This window comes from Pavona decussata, unplaced genomic scaffold (assembly GCF_977016875.1).
Source record: "Pavona decussata unplaced genomic scaffold, jaPavDecu1.1 SCAFFOLD_270, whole genome shotgun sequence".
Lineage (NCBI taxonomy): Eukaryota > Metazoa > Cnidaria > Anthozoa > Scleractinia > Agariciidae > Pavona > Pavona decussata.
This window is the reverse complement of record NW_028145672.1, coordinates 938790-958749: the sequence shown is the minus strand read 5'-3', so window position 1 is coordinate 958749 and position 19960 is coordinate 938790. Positions and strand designations below refer to the sequence as shown.

The window sequence follows — 19960 nt, the reverse complement described above, 5'->3', positions numbered from 1 at the left end:
CACTAAAATCTGCTGATTTTTAAATGATATTTTCCCCCCTGAAGCGTACTCCTACTATATTTGTGAGGCATGGTATAATGGCTCATATACCATGGCCGCAACAATCAAAACTCTAGAACTGCGTTATCCAATGAGTCAGTTTTGGATAATACAGAATATTCATCGCCGCAATCCATGTAAACAAATGACCGTCAAATTCCACAACTTCGCCAAATGGTTTGAGAGAAAAGAGCTTAGCTTTTGAACGAGTCCTTGAATAAAACTCAAGTTATCGCCATGCCAACGAAAGCTACTCGCATTTCATTTGGAGTTGTTTGCTTCTCGCACAATTGTTTGAAAGCTATTTTTCTTCGGTGGGAAAGGGGGGGGGGGGGGTGAAATAGCTATGTCATGTTGATTCAACTCGTTTCACAAGAAAATCACTTTTCTCGTATCAGCGCTTTTAATGTAAGAAACCTACTCTGCTTGGCTAAAAACAGCGAAAACCTGCCTTGTGTTATAACCCTAAGCCCGAATTGTTTGATTTTAAAGCACTTGAGTGATATATCATGTATGGCAATGATAACAATGAGCCCATCTCAGTTTTTCATTCCGTCATTAGAAACGATTGAACTGTAAAATGGCGGGGCTATTTGTTACTTTACTTCTGAGATATTGGCCAACAAAACTCGCGCGCAAAATCCATGGCAATCCAGATTTTGAGCAGCCAATCCAATAAGCCCCGTTTACACATGCGATTTCTAATGTAACTTTTGTCACGCTCAAGTACTTCAAGTGGTAGTTGCGCATGTGTAAACAAGCGGTATTTTCAATTCAATGCGTCTTGCACGGGTTTGAACATGTTTGAAGCCTGGTTAATTCTGATGCACGGTTTTCTAAGAAGTATACTATACTTCTTACAAAGTCTACTGGTTTACACGTACGATTTGGAATCAAAAATTCGAGCCCATAACGGAACACAACAAACTCGTACACAAAAACACTATTACAATCCATGATTACTTTGCACCGGAATTAGGTGTTACATCAAAATCTCCAAAACCTTTTTTTTAAATCAACACAAACCTTAAAGTATTGCTCAAATTTGTTGTTGATTGTCACCCCAGTGTACTAAGACTATTGATGAGTGTCTCTGGCCACAGATGGACTGGGTTAGAATGGACTGCAAAAGGTAGCCTAACTGTTTTCAAGTTCTCGTATTTTCGTTTGCAAAATGCACTAGTATAGGGGAGGTCATGAGTTGTTCCTTTCAAGAATTCAGTTGATTTTCTTTTTTCGTGTTCTAGAATTATTTTGTAACTAAGTTGTTGTTGTCACACCGTTTTCATCACAAAGGTCAAAATCCACGTGATACTTCACCTTTAAAGATGTAATGCGCCTCAAAAAACCTTACATCTTACCTTAATATACGAGAGCTTGAAGCCTTTTCCTCTCGTACGCGTTTTCAAAATAACACAACCGCCCGCTAAAACAACTATAAAGATTGGTTGTTTTAAATATGACACTAGAAAAAACGTTCTTCCAAGTTCCTATCTCGTAATAAGGTTAGGCGAGTAATGAGCGTTTAATTAAACTGCTGTTTTGATAGTAATTGAGTAGCGGATTGCTTGCCGACTATTGCTGTTTTAAGGTCTTTTAAGCATCGTATCAAATGTGTATCATATAAGGAATGTTTATTTAGCTTGAGAAAAGGTTCACCATAACATTCTAGGAAATCTGTTTCCTGTCTATGAGCCCAACGATAATCCTTATTCGTGGCTCATCCCTGTTTTTTAGGCTACTTGAAAATTAAACATTTCGCAAGTAATTTTTTCATCGTGTTCTTTGTTTGGTTTTGACAAGTTCTAAGCATCGTTTCAAATGTGTATCGTATTGTGGATGTTTATTTAGCTTGAGAAAAGTTTCGCCATAACATTCTAAGAAATCTGTTTCCTGTCTGTGAGCCCAACGATAACCCTTATTCATGGCTCATCCCTGTTTTCTAGGCTACTTGAAAATTAAACATTTCGCAAGCAATTTTTCCGTCGTGTTCTTTTTTTGGTTTTGACAACTTCTTCCAGTCTTTTGCATCAGAACTGAAAGTGGTCTCTTTTATGCGTTAACTATAATGTACAGTATACCATCGTTTATTTTTTCCTTCTGAAGCATTCCAAGACCTCGTTGTAGGTTTGCTATAAAATGTTTGGATTCAACTGATAAAAAATTGATTTTTGTTGTCTTTTCTGGAATCAAAGTAAACGATGTATTGGCCAACACGAAGAGACAGTTTATATGGTTTAATTTATGCGAAAAAGAAACTGCATTTTGCCTCATTTGGCGCAATATCCCCCTATGGGACGGCCAAGAAACTTACATTACTTGGTTTGAATTGTTTATGTTATAACAAGATGCCTGCTATACTGCTGTATTCTTTCGATTTGCCGCTTCAAAATGGTGAAATTTCCGTTTGAAAACGGCACACTTGAGTCCAGAACATCTTAACAATATGGCGCCAAATTTAATCTGTTTTTAATAAATAGATCAAATGATGCGTTGACGTCACACAGGTAGGGGTGAGTGGGTCCCCTCCCTCGCGATGTAAGCGACAAGAATGAATTTTGATTGGCCTGCTTCTGCTGAAGACAATCAGAACAATACACCCCGAGTAGGAGAGGGGTTAGTTTAATGAATAAATTAATGTACCAATTTGTAGCTACGAGGAAGAAAAAAAAAACAAGATGCCTGCTATACTGGCATTACGCGAGATGCTGGGGCTGATTCATTTATTCCAACTGTATGCTTCGCCGATTGATAAAACTATCCTTGCTAATGGAATAGTTTGAGTCACGACGATCGCGTTACGTTGTTTTCCTTGTGTTACGCTACTCAGGGTTTCAAGGGAAATTGGGGGAATTCCATTGCGATAACGTAAGCTTCTCAATGACCTCTTTTCAGTCTCGCGTCGTGGTCTAAGACTGTCAAAGAAAGCACGATTCCTTCGCCAGGAACTCTCCAATTTCCACCGTTTTAGATATCGAGTGCTTCTTAGAAGTTGTTCTTTCGATTCACCGCTTCAAAATGGTGAAATTTCCGTTTGAAAACGGCACACTTGAGTCCAGAACATGTTAACAATATGGCGCCAAATTTAATCTGTTTTTAATAAATAGATCAAATGATGCGTTGACGTCACACAGGTAGGGGTGAGTGGGTCCCCTCCCTCGCGATGTAAGCGACAAGAATGGATTTTGATTGGCCTGCTTCTGTTGAAGACAATCAGAACAATACACCCCGAGTAGGAGAGGTGTGAGTTTAATGAATAAATTAATATACAGATTTGTAGCTACGAGGAAGAAAAAAAAAAAGAAATCGACCCGTTTTAAGACACGGTATGCCCCTTCAGGGCATCCCGCGTAACAAGATGCCTGCTACACTGGCATTACGCGTGATGCTGGGGCTGATTCATTTATTCCAACTGTATGCTTTGCCGATTGTTAAAACTATCCTTGCTAATGGAATAGTTTAAGTCACGACGATCGCGTTACGTTGTTTCCCTTGCGTTACGCGACTCAGACTATCACCGGAAATTTTAGCCTCCCACGCAGACGTTATTACGGCAGGAACGCGTGACGAACCCCCAAGAACGTCTGCGTGGGAGGCTACGGAAAATTTGTGAAATTCCATTACGATAACGTAAGCTTCTCAATGACCTCTTTTCAGTCTCGCGTCGTGGTCTAAGACTGTCAAACAAAGCACGATTCCTTCGCCAGGAACTCACCAATTTCCACCGTTTTACGTGTCGGGTGCTTCTTAGAAGTTATTCTTTCGATTTACCGCTTCAAAATGGTGAAATTTCCGTTTGAAAACGGCACACTTGAGTCCAGAACATGTTAAAACAATATGGCGCGACTATTTAATCCGTCATTAATAAATATATCAAATGATGCATTGACGTCACACAGGTAGGGGTGAGTGGGTCCCCTCCCTCACGATATAAGCGACAAGAATGGATTTTGATTGGCCTGCTGTCGTTGAAGACAATCAGAACAATACATCCCGAGTAGGAGAGGGGAGAGTTTAATGAATAAACAAGATGCCTGCTACACTGGCATTACGCGTGATGCTGGGGCTGATTCATTTATTCCAACTGCATGCTTTGCCGATTGATAAGACTATCCTTGCTAGTGGAATAGTTTAAGTCACGACGATCGCGTTACGTTGTTTCCTTTGTGTTACGCGACTCAGAGTATCACCGGAAATTTTAGCCTCCCACGCAGACGTTCTTAGGGCAGGAACGCGTGACGAACCCCCAAGAACGTCTGCGTGGGAGGCTACGGAAAATTTGTGAAATTCCATTACGATAACGTAAGCTTCTCAATGACCTCTTTTCAGTCTCGCGTCGTGGTCTAAGACTGTCAAACAAAGCACGATTCCTTCGCCAGGAACTCACCAATTTCCACCGTTTTACGTGTCGGGTGCTTCTTAGAAGTTATTCTTTCGATTTACCGCTTCAAAATGGTGAAATTTCCGTTTGAAAACGGCACACTTGAGTCCAGAACATGTTAAAACAATATGGCGCGACTATTTAATCCGTCATTAATAAATATATCAAATGATGCATTGACGTCACACAGGTAGGGGTGAGTGGGTCCCCTCCCTCACGATATAAGCGACAAGAATGGATTTTGATTGGCCTGCTGTCGTTGAAGACAATCAGAACAATACATCCCGAGTAGGAGAGGGGAGAGTTTAATGAATAAATTAATGTACCGATTTGTAGCTACTACGAAGAAAAAAAAAAAGAAATCGACCCGTTTTAAGACACGGTATGCCCCCTCGGGGCATCCCGCGTAATTAATGTACCGATTTGTAGCTACTACGAAGAAAAACAAGATGCCTGCTACACTGGCATTACGCGTGATGCTGGGGCTGATTCATTTATTCCAACTGTATGCTTCTCCGATTGATAAATCTATCCTTGCTAATGGAATAGTTTGAGTCACGACGATTGCGGTACGTTGTTTCCCTTGTATTATATTACGCGACCCAGACTTTCACTGGAAATTTTTGAAATTCCATTACGCTAACATAAGCTTCTCAATGACCTCTTTTCAGTCTCGCGTCGTGGTCTAAGACTGTCAAACAAAGCACGATTTCTTCGCCAGGAACTCGCCAATTTCCACCGTTTTTAATGTCGGGTGCTTCTTAGAAGTTATTCTTTCGATTCACCGCTTCAAAATGGTGAAATTTGCGTTTGAAAACGGCACACTTGAGTCCAGAACATCTTAACAATATGGCGCCAAATTTAATCTGTTTTTCATAAATAGATCAAATGATGCGTCGACGTCACACAGGTAGGGGAGTGGGTCCCCTCCCTCGCGATGTAAGCGACAAGAATGGATTTTGATTGGGCTGCTTCTGTTGAAGACAATCAGAACAATACACCCCGAGTAGGTGAGGGGTGAGTTTAATGAATGAATTAATGTACCGATTTGTAGCTACGAGGAAGAAAAAAAAAAAAAAAAAAAAAAAGAAATCGACCCGTTTTTAGACACGGTATGCCCCTTCAGGGCATCCCGCGTAAAAAGTCTAATGCTCGACTACCGGAATGGACAGTGTGGGAAAATACCCAGTTATTTCCCGGGGGAAGGGGTGTCAGTCTCCCATCGTGTATCTAAAACTGTCAAACAAAGCAGGATTTTTTTCGCTAGGAACCATCCAACTTCCACCGTTTAAGATGTCGAGTGCTTCTTTGAAGTTATTCTTTCGATTTACTGCTTCAAAATGGTTGCTTCGCAGATTGATAAAACTATCCTTGCTAATGGAATAGTCTGAGTAACGATGATCGCGTTCCATTACGACAACGTAAGCGTATCTCAAGTCCCATCGCGCTCTAGAACTGTCAAACAAAACACGATTCCTTCGGCAGGAACTCTCCAATTCCCACCGTTATAGATATCGAGTGCTTCTTAGAAGTTATTCTTTCTTAAGTCAGTAACTTACCGCTTCAAAATGGTTAATCTTCCGTTTGCCGGAAAACGGAACCAGTTGAGTCCACAACGTGTCAACAATATGGCGCTACAAATTTAATCCGAGATTAACGCGCCGATTGATAAAACTATCCTTGCTAATGGAATATTTTGAGTCACGAAGATCGCGTTATGTTGTTTCCTTTGTGTTACGCTACAAAAAAGTCTCACCGGAGATTTCGGAAATTCCATTACGATAACGTAAGCTTCTCAATGACCTCTTCTCATGTTCCACCGTGTTCTAGAACTGTCAAACAAAGCACGATTCCTCAGCCAGAAACTCTCCAATTTCCACCGTTTTAAATGTCGAGTGCTTCTTAGAAGTTATTCTTTCGATTTACCGCTTCATAATGGTGAAATTTCCGTTTGAAAACGGTACACTTGAGTACACAACGTGTTAACAATATGGCGCCACAATTTAATCTAGTTTTAATGAAGAAATCAAATGATGCGTTGACGTTACACAGGTACGGGTGAGTGGGTCCCCTCCCTAGCGATATAAGCGACAAGAATGGATTTTGATTGGCCTGCTTCTGTTGAAGACAATCAGAACAATACATCCCGAGTAGGAGAGGGGAGAGTTTAATGAATAAACAAGATGCCTGCTTTACTGGCTGCTGGGGCTGATTCGTTTATTCCAACTGTATGCTTCGCCGATTGATGAAACTATCCTTGCTAATGGAATAGTTTGGGTCACGACGATCGCGTTACGTTGTTTTCCTTGTGTAACGCTACTGAGGATCTCACTGGAAATTTCGAGAATTCCATTACGATAACGTAAGCTTCTCGATGACCTCTTTTCTGTCTCCTATCGTGGTTCGGGGCTGTCAAACAAAGCACGATTCCTTCGCCAGGAACTCTCCAATTTCCACCGTTTTAAGTGTCGAGTGCTTCTTAGAGGTTATTCTTTTGATTTACCGTTTCAAAATGATAAGTTTCCGTTTGAAAACGGCACACTTGAGTCCACAACATGTTAACAATATGGCGCCAAATTTAATCCGAGATTAATGAATGATGCTTTGACGTCACACTAGTAGGGGTGAGTGGGTCCCCTCCCTCGCGATATACGCGACAAGAATGGATTTTGATTGGCCTGCTTTTGTTGAAGACAATCAAAACAATACATCCCGACTAGGAGAGGGGTGATTTTAATGAATAAACAAGATGCCTGCTATACTGGCATTACTCGTGATGCTGGGGCTGATTCAGGTATTCCAACTGTATGTTTCGCAGATTTATAAAACAATCCTTGCTAATGGAATAGTTTTAGTCACGAGCATCGCGTGACGTTGTTTCCCTTGTGTTATGCTACTCAGGATTTCAAGGGAAATTGCGGGAATTCCATTGCGATAACGTAAGCTTCTCAATGACCTCTTTTCTGTCTGCAATCGTGGTCTAAGACTGTCAAAGAAAGCACGATTCCTTCGCCATGAACTCTCCAAATTCCACCGTTTTAAATGTCGAGTGCTTCTTAGAAGTTATTCTTTCGATCTACCGCTTCAAAATGGTGAAATTTCCGTTTGAAAACGGCACACTTGAGTCCAGAACATGTTCAATATGACAATATGGCGCCACAAATTTAATCTGCTTTTAATAAATATATCAAATGACGCATTGACGTCACACAGGTAGAGGTGAGTGGGTCCCCTCCCTCGCGATATAAGCAACAAGAATGGATTTTGATTGGCCTGCTGTTGTTGAACACAATCAGAACAATATATCCCGAGTAGGAGAGGGGAGGGTTTAATGAATAAATTAATATACAGATTTGTGGCTACGAGGAAAAAGAAATCGTCCCGTTTTTAGACACGGTATGCCCCCTCAGGGCATCCCGCGTAATTGATGTGCAGATTTGTAGCTACGAGGAAAAAGAAATCGTCCCGTTTTTAGACACGGTATGCCCCCTCAGGGCATCCCGCGTAAAAAAAAAGAAATCGACCCGTTTTTAGACACGGTATGCCCCTTCAGGGCATCCCGCGTAATTAAGGGAGTTAATTTGTGAATAGAAAGTTATCTCAAGGAATATCTTTGGCACCACGCAGTGTTTTCTGCGAACAATCGAGACTCCATTTATGCGTAATGAAGTTTGCCTATCAAGTTGGGTCATCATTTCATTTAGATAATTCAGTTAGATGTCGTTTAGAAGAAACTGCCTGGTAAGCAGCGTAGAATGTTGTTTTATGTTATATTTAAATAAGGCCTCTTGTTATTCAGCAGCCGGGCGTTTGTAGTTGTTTCTGAGGTAAGATGAAAGTGTTGCACATAAATTCATCAGTTTTTGTTGAACTTTCCAGCCTTGCAGCCAAGTACAGTTGAAAGCAATCATACCTTAATGAAAACTTTAAGAGGTGTTTCGTTCATGTGAAATTGTAGTAGTGTGTTTGTACAAACGTTTATTCAGTTCCGTTGTTGAACAGTTCCAAAATATATTTCAGCGGCAGTTTAATTAGACTTAAATTTCTGCGAGGCTGATCGGACTGCGTAGAAAACTTAACACGACAGCGACATGATAGAGACCAAACCGAGAATCAACAGAATGCGGCAACCGTGGACAGCTGTTTCGAGCTGGTTGGCTCTCGTCAGCACGGTGTAGCTCAGCAAAAAGTAGAACAACCAACGCGAGACGAGTGGTCTACCAAATGCACGTGGTAGCCGATTTTGGATGGGCCCAAATTCAGACATCCGTCCGCGTCATAGCGCGTGACTACGAACAATGAACAAAAGAACTGAAATATCACGTCGCTGTCGCGTAAGTTAAATGAGAAAAGCAAAACTTTCCTTCACAGGTACATGGTCAAACCATGTTAAAAAGTACAGCATATCGGATCTAAAAAGATCTACGGTCCAAAACATAAAAGCAAACAATAAGCAAGGAACCGCACAACGAAAATGCTGCAGGCATACGCAGGATCTGTTTAATTAGGCAGTTTAATTAGGCATATACATACCTATACACATTAAGAATATTTACTTAGCTGTTCCGAAAAATGTTACCACCTCAATAGAGTGTGTGCACGACGGCCATGTTGGAGGACCGAAACAATACAATGCTTTTCCTTTGGGAAATATATTCTATTTTTATGCAAATATCTTCTATGGTTTTAGTCCTCCAACATGGCCGCCGTGCACACACTCTATAGGTTCACAGTAGCAACTCTATGAATTGGCCTGAGTTGTTTCTTATTGATCAATTTTCTTGTTTCTAACGAACTCAAAAGCTCATTGTTTTCAGTTATCCTCAGGTAGAGTTCTCTTTTATTTTAAATTCAGATGGATTTTATGTCTCTAAAATGAAAGACCTTAGGCTGCTGGCTAGGGTCAGTCATTGTTTAAGACAGGTTTTCGCTGCCCGTCATTACCTCAAGCAATATGTGTCCCTGGTGAGGTAATATAATAATTTACGTAAAGGAAAAGCGTAGATATAAAAACAGTTATTTTCTTGTCCCGATATATACCCCCCCCCCCCTCCCCGCACACCTCACCCTCCCTCCCCCAAAATAGTACTAGTTAGTACCTTTCGCTGTAATGTGTACAACTAAGGGTTTTATTCACGAACTCAGAAATTAGAACCATATTCATTCGACCGAGAAAAATTCGTTCCTTTTTCTTGTATCAGCTTGTGAAGTTGTGAGATTTGACGGTCGGTGTTGGGTCGATCCATTGAGTTACTGTTCACAGCAAGCCTACTGAGCCCGCGAGCAAGCTCTCGAAGTCAGGTCTCGCGCAAGATTAGCGAGTTTACGCGACAGGACGGCCGATGTGGTGCGACGGCAAATTGTCCTTTGTGTGACCAACGTGACGGCCAAGTATTCATGACTCTAGAGATTGTAACATTCCTACCGCTGGTGGTTTTCAGGTTGTCACAGATGAGAGAACAACATTTTTAGTCGCAAATCGCCTAAAAATGTGAAGGTACAAAGATGTCATGCTGGTCACACAACGATACTTCACCGTCCCCTTCCCTCAGCCGTCCCTTGCGTAAGCTCACAATTATTTATTTGGGGCACAAGCGGCCTGGGAGGCGAAAGCCGCGAGAGAAATAAGTATCGCCGCGTGAGACCAAATAAAGAGCTTGTTGGTAGGCTACAGCAAGTCCGACTAGAATTCACCGTTATACATGGATGGCGGTGATGAAGGCTTACAGAGAATTCTGGAAAAGATGAACATTTTTACAACCATTCTCGAAAGAATTGTGTTCTATCTGCTGTGTTGTGAAACCACAGATCCTTCTGAAGTATGGTATCCGGGCCCCCCTACCTTACCCCGCTAGTTTAAGGCTTGTTTGTAAAAGAAAGCAATTAATTATGATTGAAATCAGCTCAATGTAGAGATATAGAGATAGCAAGAAGGCGCGAATCTTGGACCTCTTACAGGTCTCTTTAACTTTATTCTTATAGTGGCCAACTTTGATGTAGCTTCTCAAACCATTAATAAATCGTGAAGAAATTCAAAGCAAAAATTCATCATTTTTATGATAACAAGGGATATCATCTCTTGATGATAATTAATCTTCCTTCCTGTGTCCTCTTCATGAATTATTAATGACTCTGAATATATTGTTTGAAATAGCAGCTAATAAACTTGTTCTTTTGCTATACATTCTGCCACCCTTGCACTAACTTTGGTTTATCTACATCGTCTTTAAATGTCGCCAGGCAAGTGCACCCCAACACACTTTTAAATTTGTACGTTTCGTTGTCTACTTTCAAACGCTTCTTATCGTTAATGAGTGCCTTAAATCATCAAAACTAAAAATGAAGATTTCACTCAAATTCGTGTTGTAAACTTAAAATGGAAAATTAACTCTACATCACAAGAAAGGCCAAGTTTAATTTGTGCACCAGGTTGGCGCCGCAAAACAAACCAAATACTAATCTTTTAACTAGGCACTTTAAAAAAGCTTAATAATTAGAACATAAGTCAGCTGGAAATCTAACGATTTTAAATGAAAATCTCATAGCACCAAGCATTGTATTCCTGTTTTCTTGCTGTGAAGCGATAAGAAATTGTGATAGTCTCATCCAAATGAATTGAAATTGTCTCAAGGAAACCTTTAACGATATTGTAGTTCGGTTTTGTTTGCCTTTCATCTGTTTTGAACTTCCTCATTATAAGACGAAAGGGAGAGTTTAATTTCAGTTTCCTACATGCAGCTGATGTTTAAATTATCTTAGAATTCCTTTGTTAATAGCAAGGAAAAGAATCGCCTTTCAACCAAACGACAAAAATCAGATCCTCATTAATTTTTCCTCAAAACAACCAATAAATCTACGTCAATAACCCAAATAAATCCCTCGCATTTTTAAAAGATCAACCAGAATAAAGAAATTACTAACCTTCATTTACAAAATGCCAAATAACAAAAGTTAGACAATTATAGTCACGTGGTTACGTTTGACATTTATATTAACATAAATGCGATCCTTGATCTTAAACGCTGCTAGTACGACTGAAACTTATTATCTCCGGCTTGACTTAGCTGTGCCTTAGGAAGGTTCATTTTACGAGGTACTTTTTTTTCTTTTTTCCTGCGATGAGATGAATAATAAGTATTGGTATATACCGCACAAGTGAATAGTACTTTTCGCGCGCGCTGATTGGCTAGCTAGGAGGTGATTAGCCAAGAACTATTCACCTCCGAGCAAGCGAAGAGAAACAAGATGGCTTCCCATTTCGCCACGGTCACTAAAAAGGAATTTATTTCGATAAACGAGGCAGCTGTTAGAAAAACTACAAAAATGGCAACATTTAGTTTGACGGCATTAAATGGTAAGTTATTTAATCTTTCCAACCTCATATTCTAAGGCGAAAAATGGAACTACAATGCCTTGTTTACGAAAACGGCCGAGCACTATAATTACAATTTGAGCATGGTTTCAAAATCAAGACGAATTTCACACAAAAATTAAAGAAATGACCCTTTAGCAACTAAACAAGGGTCTCAAAAAGTTTTAATTGTTCGCAAGAAAGCGAGACGGAACTTTCTACAACAAGAAATCGCTTACCGCGCGGCGCCCGAGATTTTAAAATTTCCCACCATTTGTCGGTATACTGTCAAAAATAAAGGTATTTTGGCCCGCTAGTTTTTCAGCTTGTGTGGTATATACTAAAACAATTATTCACCTCTGTGTCGGCGAAAGTGGTGGATATTAACCGAGCCGCGAATTGTTAAAAATAATCAAACGCGGGGGAAAGTATTTCATCCGAATTCCAAACACTGAGCTAGAAGAGGGTTGAAAAAACGATTTTGAACCAACTTTGAGATCGCACTCTTTCGAGTGTTAAATTTAATTTCTCAAACCATAAATAATTCTTGGAGATATTCAAAGCGAAAGTTCACCAAAGGAACATTCTTCGAAAACAATGATACAAGCTTTTCAAAGTTAAATTTTTACGTATCAGTATTAAGACATCAATGATTATCTTTATTCTGCCACCGAAAAACATCTCACCACAAATCATGGTTTGGACAAAAAGGGACCTATTATTACGTAACAAGTTTGACTGCTTGGTTTACAAGGGCACCAAGCTTTCTCTGAACTCTCAAACTGACTCGATTCGCGCCAAACGTTTTACCTAACGCTCTAGTTATTATATTTTTTATTCAGTTCATTTCACCTTTGGGAATCATACCCATGGAGGGGCGTAGAAAAAAGTCCTATTGATTTATTATCAATATATTTCTACTTGCCATTTTTATTTTTGACTTGATAATGACGGGAAGTAATGTCGGACGGTCGTCAGTTTTGCAACAGTTCTCTGATTTTTTTTCTTTTTTTTTTCTTATGTATTTTAAGAACGTTTTAGCGTTGAATTTTTATACCGTTGCTTTAAGTCTCCCATGACACTAGACTTTTTATCAGTCAGATCACGCAATGAGGATAAGTTTCCTTTAGAACGCTTTGTGGGTTACCACATTCTGATTGGTCAGTTCCGATGGTCTATCATTCCTAATTTTATTCAATACACAAATGAGAGACAATTATTCGAGTTTCAAGCAGACGCAAGCTAAATTACCAAAGCAATGTTGTTTTAAAACGTTAAACCCTGCATAATTTGAAGTTTCTTGCACCTGTTTATAATGGCTTAACAAAAGAGGCCCACTACACGCCAGCGAGTCTACACGCCATTATTTTGCCTTTTTTCCGTCAATCAAGAAAGCAACACGGAATTCAATATAACTTATCTTCCTCGGAAGGGATTTTATTTACTCCTTCGCATCCCAATTAGCTTGTTTTGATAAATATTTCGTTTGTGGATGGGTGACCTTATGAGCTGAACATACATCAAGTCTAAAATCCTGAGGTAAGGAACGAATTCACTTGCTTTCGGTGTTTTTCGATTTAATACTTCAGTGCACTCCGACTTGTTTATATTGTTCAACGCTGTTGAAACTAAGAGAGCGAAAACAGTTGTTGACGTATGCTGTCGTTGTATGGAGGCTGCAGTAAGACAGTTAGTGGCCCTCGGGATACTTTGTATAAACAGTGCTTTCATGAAGCACTATTGAACTTTCTTTTTCTAAGCCAACTTATCCTGTTTTGTTCAATTTTTGCGCAGTTTGGTTTCTCTCCCTTAAAGAATAAATGTTGAATGGGTTCAAGTGTTCATAACGTTTTAGTCCGTCGATGAAATCATCCTAAAGTGTGGCCATTCACTGAAATGAAAGCTACTGAGCAGTAATTTTCCTAGCTGTTTACTATGCTGTCACACCGTGGTTCTAACTTTTGAGTCTGTGGATGAAATCCTAAAGTATGACCATTCAAATGAAAGCTACTGAGCAGTACTTTCCTGTGGTGTTGTTATTTAATTTATGCTGTACAAGGTGGTTCTAGCTTTTGAGTCTGTGAACGAAATCCTAAAATATGACCATTCAAATGAAAGGTACTGAGAATTACTCTGCAGTGGTGCTGTTTATTATGCTGTACAAGGTGTTCTAACTTTTGCGTTTTTGGTTTAACGGCGAAAGTGTGAACATTCAAATGAAAGCTACTGAAGAGTACGTTCCTATGATGTTATTTATTGTGCTGTACAAGGCTATCCTAGCATGTCTGTGGATGAAATCCTAAAGTGTGACCATTCAAATGAAAGATGATGAACTATACTTTGCTGTGGTGCAGTTTGTAATGTTTCAAGAAGTCAAAAGGTCTGGATAGTAGCAGATATGCGATATTCTAAGAAACCACACAACACTTTTTAAATTTGAAACATGTTTTCAAGAAGTGTCTTTTTTGCTCAGCAAAAATTATAAAAACCAATTTAAACATTTGTATCAGGACTGTTTTAAGAAAACAAGACTTGCAGGTGATAGTGATACGGTTTTTATTGCTTGTATTTATCACCACATGTGTCAAATAAACTAAAGTTTCTGACAATAGAACAAATCTAACTTTAAGGTAGAATTTATAAACTTTATATTCCGCAAATCAAGTCAGCTTAATTTGGCAGAGTTTAAGAAAGCAATTAATTTAAAACGTCGTGCGATTACCGAACATTCATATGTCTTCTGATAATTGTTTTCTCGCAATAACACCATGAAATATGACAAGGTGTTAAACCTTAATTTCGCTGAGGAACTGAACTCTTTACAGACTTTGTAGATTATTGCGAGGATTTTTCACTAGTAAATATGCAATACCCAGTTCACTTCATGAATACACTTGAGGGTAAAATATATCGAAATATAAGTATTATTAATAATTCATTAGGTTAGGCAATCGACTGAATGTCAGTTAGATCATTTTGCATCTAATATAAAAAGCCATTAACGTCTACATTGAGAAACACGGATCATAAATGCCCTTTAATAAAACACGTCACAGGATAAAAAAAGAAGAAAATTTAGCATTTACTAATGGTTCCATTAAGAAAAGACAAAGTCATAAGTCTTTCTGTCTTAAACTTACAGTGATTAATTATTCATTAGGAGAAGCTGGACATAACAGATGCACATTTGCTTATACCACACTGAAAATAAACCGAGTTAGGTTGTGTTAAATACCTTTGTTTTTAACTTGTTCAAACGAGTCAGATAGTGGCAACAAGAACGTAGGAACGAACGCGAAATTTAACACGCGAAGACTGGCTAAGAAAGAGCGCGAGCGCGCGTCACGTTTTCATGTTCGTAGCTTTCAGAAATTCGCCGTTGCCGCCATCTTGGCGCCGGCAACGTGCTACTTGCTTGTTATCAATATATGAATTATTTCGAACATTTCAAAGATATAAAGATGCTGACTCAGATAACTACATTGTTGTTGTTGCTGTTGTTGACGTTGTTTCTGTCGTTCCTTTTGTTGTTGTTGTTGTTGTTGTTGTTGTTATTGTTGCCTTTGTTGTTGTTATTGCTGTTGTTGTTGTTGTTGCTGCTGCCGCTGTTGCTGTCGTTCTTTTTGTTGTTGTTGTTGTTGATGTTGTTGTTGTTGTTGTTGTTGCCTTTATTGTTGTTGTTACTGTTCTTGGCGCTGTTGTTGTTGTCGTTATTTGTTGTTGTTGTTATTGTTGCCGCTGTTGTTGTTGTTGTTGTTTTTACTGTTTTTGCCGCTGTTATTGTTGTCGTTATTGTTGTCGTTCTTTTTTTTGTTGTTGTTGTTGTTATTGTTACTGTTGTTGCCGCTGTTGCTGTTGCTGCTGCTGCCGCTGTTGTTGATGTTGTTGTTATTGTTTTCGTTCTTTTGTTGTTGTTGTTGCCGCTGTTGTTGTCGTTATTGTTGTCGTTCTTTTGTTGTTATTGTTGTTGTTGTTACTGTTGTTGCCGCTGTTGTTGTTGTTGTTATTGCTGTCGTTCTTTTGTTGTTGTTGTCGTTATTGTTGTTGCCGTGTTGTTGTTGTTTTTAAAGCTGTAACCTCTTTCACTTGAAACGAATGTTTGGGTTTATCAACAGAGTCACGAAGGGCTCTGATAAAGGGCTAACGCTCAAAACATCAACACTCGAATCTCTTTTCGGTGGCCAAATTACCTAATGAACATTGTTGACAAAACTAAACATTCGTAAACTTCCACTCCGATCCCCCACCGACGCAGCACCACTGTTTCTTTTGAAACTAATCGCCTCATCTATTTGTTTTACTTATAATGATAGCACCCTCTTTGAGTGAAGAAAGTAGTTAGAGCGGCTTAACCGCCGGCAAAAGGCCAGCTCCAATCCTGGCTTACAGTGCATAGAAAATTGTAACGTACAAGCTTTTACGAGTGCAACGTTTGTTGTAACCAACACAAAAAGGGCACGCAAGCACAGGGAAGATTTCCCGCTAATAAATTTAATCTTGTAGCTAATACTTAATTACTTTTGAACAAATACCTAACGAAACAAACAAAATTGAGTTCTCCACAATGGTCTCACGATTTGACTTAAAAGGAGAAGATTTTGTAGTTTGTTTTGCAGAATCACGCCTGAAAATGTGCATGCGTTGTAAGCTTGACCGCTGTAGAGCTTCACAGGGCAGGGTCCGAAATTGCGCTTTCCTGGTCGCCAATGCGACTAAAAATTTTGCACTGGCGACCAGAATTTCACAACTGATCGCCAGCGGGCGATTAACTATTTCATGCCACGATCATCATACAAACAATAACTTTGATTTTCAGCCAAATCGATAAAATTCAAAGCCACCCGCCAATTGGTCACTTACTTTTTACCTTTCCACTGCTTTTGAAGTATAAAACCGATTTTCCTGTTATTATAAATCTATCACAACGCTTCACAGCTCGAGCAGTGCGAAGCTTCGCCGCCATGTTTTTTGAACGAGAAATGCTGCACGGTTGTGGCCTGGTGCGAACAACATGGCGATCTGTCGATCGTCTTGACAGAACACGAAAGGAAAGATCGTTTACGGTTTTGAACATAGAGCAAAGAACCAACCGGAAGTTTTTCAATCGGGTACATTTCTTCTCCAAAAGGTAGAGACAAGAGAAGGTACAAAAGTTGACTTAAAACATTTAGCAGTCTTATGAAACTGCCTATATAGCCGGCATTCGATTCTTTCGTCGTGGTTTTTCGGTGGTAGGTGTATAAATCGCCATTGCAGCCCCAAACGCAAACGCGTTCTCTTCGTTCTGATTCTTAAAAGAAAAATTGGCGACCAGAATTTTCCATCGGGCAACCAAAAATTTTGGTTTGTGTTTCGCTGCGAAGGATTATTTACACTTTTTTTTCTGCTTTTTGGCGACCACATTTTTCCATATGGCGGACTGAAAAAAAAATTTCAGTCGCCACTTGGCGCCTGCCTAAAAAAGTTAATTTCGGACCCTGCAGGGACTACTAGAATCAAAATATGTTAAACACTCTGTAGCGCCATTGATAAAAGTTGTGTTTTGACTCGTGGATATCTACTTTATAAATATCAGTTCCAGTCCACAAAATCAACAGAAGGATGGCTGAAAATAACAAACGGGGAGTATTAGCACATGACGACGTTTCATTTAGTGCTTGTCTTAGCTATAGTTTTAATTTTGCTTGATTTTTCTTTAGATAATTGTTCCTGTGATCAATACTGCATTTGAACAAACATGAATAACAGCTTCAGCACAGCAACCCTAAAGCAGCACCACCAAGGAATAAAAGAAATGAGTAAAGTACTCCCCATTGCCATCGCCATCATTCTTACTAACGGACTCGTCTTCTTTATGTTTTACAAGCGAAAAAGCCTCCGCAACTCATCCAATTACCTTCTTCTTGGGCTAGCGGTCTGCGACTTTCTGACAGGCGCAGTCAGCATTCCATACTACCTTATATTTTCCTTCCAAGTTGTGGCTCCGAGTATGACCGATGACTTTGCGTATTGGATGGTGATTCTGCAGACCCTCGTGGCCGTCTCCGCTGCTTATCACATACTCGTCATAACAGGCGAAAAGTATTTAGCAATCATTAAACCACTGAAACATCACCTCGTGACCAAAACAATGGTGTTCAAAGTTTTGGCGGGAATTTGGGTGGTATCTGGCTTCATTGCCGCGGTTCCATTTGCTTGGCGGAAATCCCAGTTACACTTTTGGAGCGTCATACACGCTGTAATTTGCCTCGTTATCGTGTTCTTGGTCCCGTATGTATTCATGGTGTATGCGTACACGGCCATGTTTAAGGCTGTCAGCGGAAGAAACAGGCCCTCGCAACACGGGAGCAATAAACGACGGCAAAAGAGAAAGAGCAACGACCGAAAATGCATCATAGTATTTGCAGTCATGGCGGCGGTATATTTGTGTTGTTGGTTTCCGTATTTCGCCCTAATGCTTACTTACAAGATAAAAGAGTTTACCAACTCGAAAGACTTTGCCGTCGTTGATAAATACACCGAGCCATTTGTCATTATCAGGTTCATCACGTCTGTCACAAATCCCTTGCTTTACACATTTTTCAAACGCGATATTTGGTTTGCTTTGCGAAGTCTTTCTCTGAAAAGGAAAGTTAGTTTTGCTGTAGTACCGAAGCGCTCGACTACAATAAGAAGCTTTTCCATTGGATACTTCAGTTCGAGGTCCAGTGACAGTTCAAGATCTGCTGACAGAGGAAGTCAAAACAAGCAACTAATAATAGACAATGTTAAAATGAACGTTGAATACATCGTTTTCGTATCGTCTGTTTAATTTTTGACTTTCGATGACAAATTAAGGACGGTGCCTCCTAATACAGAGGTATGTTTGCAGATGCAGTTTATGGATATGCGGGAAAGTCAGATCTTGACAAGGGCTGTTTGGATCCAAAAAGAAATTGTTATTAGACGTAACCACATATCTTCAGAGATAATTAAGCAACTATTATTCTAAAAAACTGTAAAATACATAACAATGTACTTACTTGTCTCCAATTTGAAGCTCAATTATCTATGACAAATGCGTCGTCACCTACAGTCTTTTTGTTTTGTTTTGTTTGTTGTTGTTGTTTGTGCAAAATAGTTTTGTTTTAGTAGACACCATCCTTAAGAAACCCTAGTATCTCGGACCATTCGGAGATGCGCAGAAGGTATGCGCAGTCACATAAGGAGGTGTCGTCTTCATTTCAAAAGTAAGCGCACTCAAAGTTGCGGGCATTTGACTTGAGGTTAGAACCGAATATAATAGAATAGATAACTTTCATTAGCGCGCGGAAGTTAGTATTATTGTGAACAACAATCGTAACAGAAGATTCTTAATCACCAACACAACAAAGGAGAAACTCTGAACAAAGATCTCCGAACTCATCTGATACATTTTTTAAAGGGTGTGATATGAAGACTCGTTTTGATAACGAGGCCATTCTAAACCAGGCATTTAATAATTGGCATACACCTTATGCAAAAATGGCTGACATAATATTCTTTTGTCTGTATTCAAATTAGCCTCACTAGCCTCGTTCAAGGCAAAATATTCTTTTGAATTTGAACTCAAGAACGAGGTTAGTAAGGCTACTTTGAATGCAAACAAAAGAATAATAAAATGTCAGCCATTTTTGCATAGGGTCTATGGAGGTGCTTCTTATTGTTGGTCGGAATTTCGAAGAGGCGCTGTTTCACAACCTAGTTGAAGTATACTTAATTATTGTCTATAGTGAAAGTTTAACGAGAGCACTCTTTGAACAGAACATAGTAGCGTAACTCAAGGGTGCTCTTGCTTTAAAATGAATCTTTATCAGGTAGAGGGATTAATTGTTGCGGTAGCGAAAGAATCAGTTGGGAGAAATATTGCCCAACTCCTCTTTTGTATGGGCCAAGCCTGGGAAACAACCAATAAGCTTAACCTATTCTCTGACTATTTCAGACCCGAGATGTGCATTTTTCCATCTTGTTTTCAGGCAAGGCCTGTAAAATTCATAACCATTTTCATCGTTAAAATCTGTAGCCATTTTCAGACCAAAGCGATTCAAAAAGTCATCACTCTTTGGGCGGCAAAACCACAGTAAGTAGCTTTAGAAAAAATGCGACGTTATGTTTTATGCCTGGTGGGTAAATGATAACTTGTAGTTTAATGACCTTACCCATACGTGTAT

General features: G+C 39.5%; 1 protein-coding gene across 1 annotated transcript; it reads left to right on the top strand.

The window, feature by feature from the left end:
- The first annotated feature begins 13225 nt into the window (after nucleotides 1-13225).
- On the top strand, nucleotides 13226-19256 carry LOC146455770 (octopamine receptor beta-2R-like). Its single transcript, XM_085093933.1, has 2 exons — nucleotides 13226-13310; nucleotides 17471-19256. Exon 2 carries the CDS (start codon nucleotides 17509-17511, stop codon nucleotides 18580-18582), a length of 1074 nt encoding a protein of 357 aa, XP_084950059.1. The 5' UTR covers nucleotides 13226-13310; nucleotides 17471-17508; the 3' UTR covers nucleotides 18583-19256.
- The last annotated feature ends 704 nt before the right edge of the window (nucleotides 19257-19960 follow it).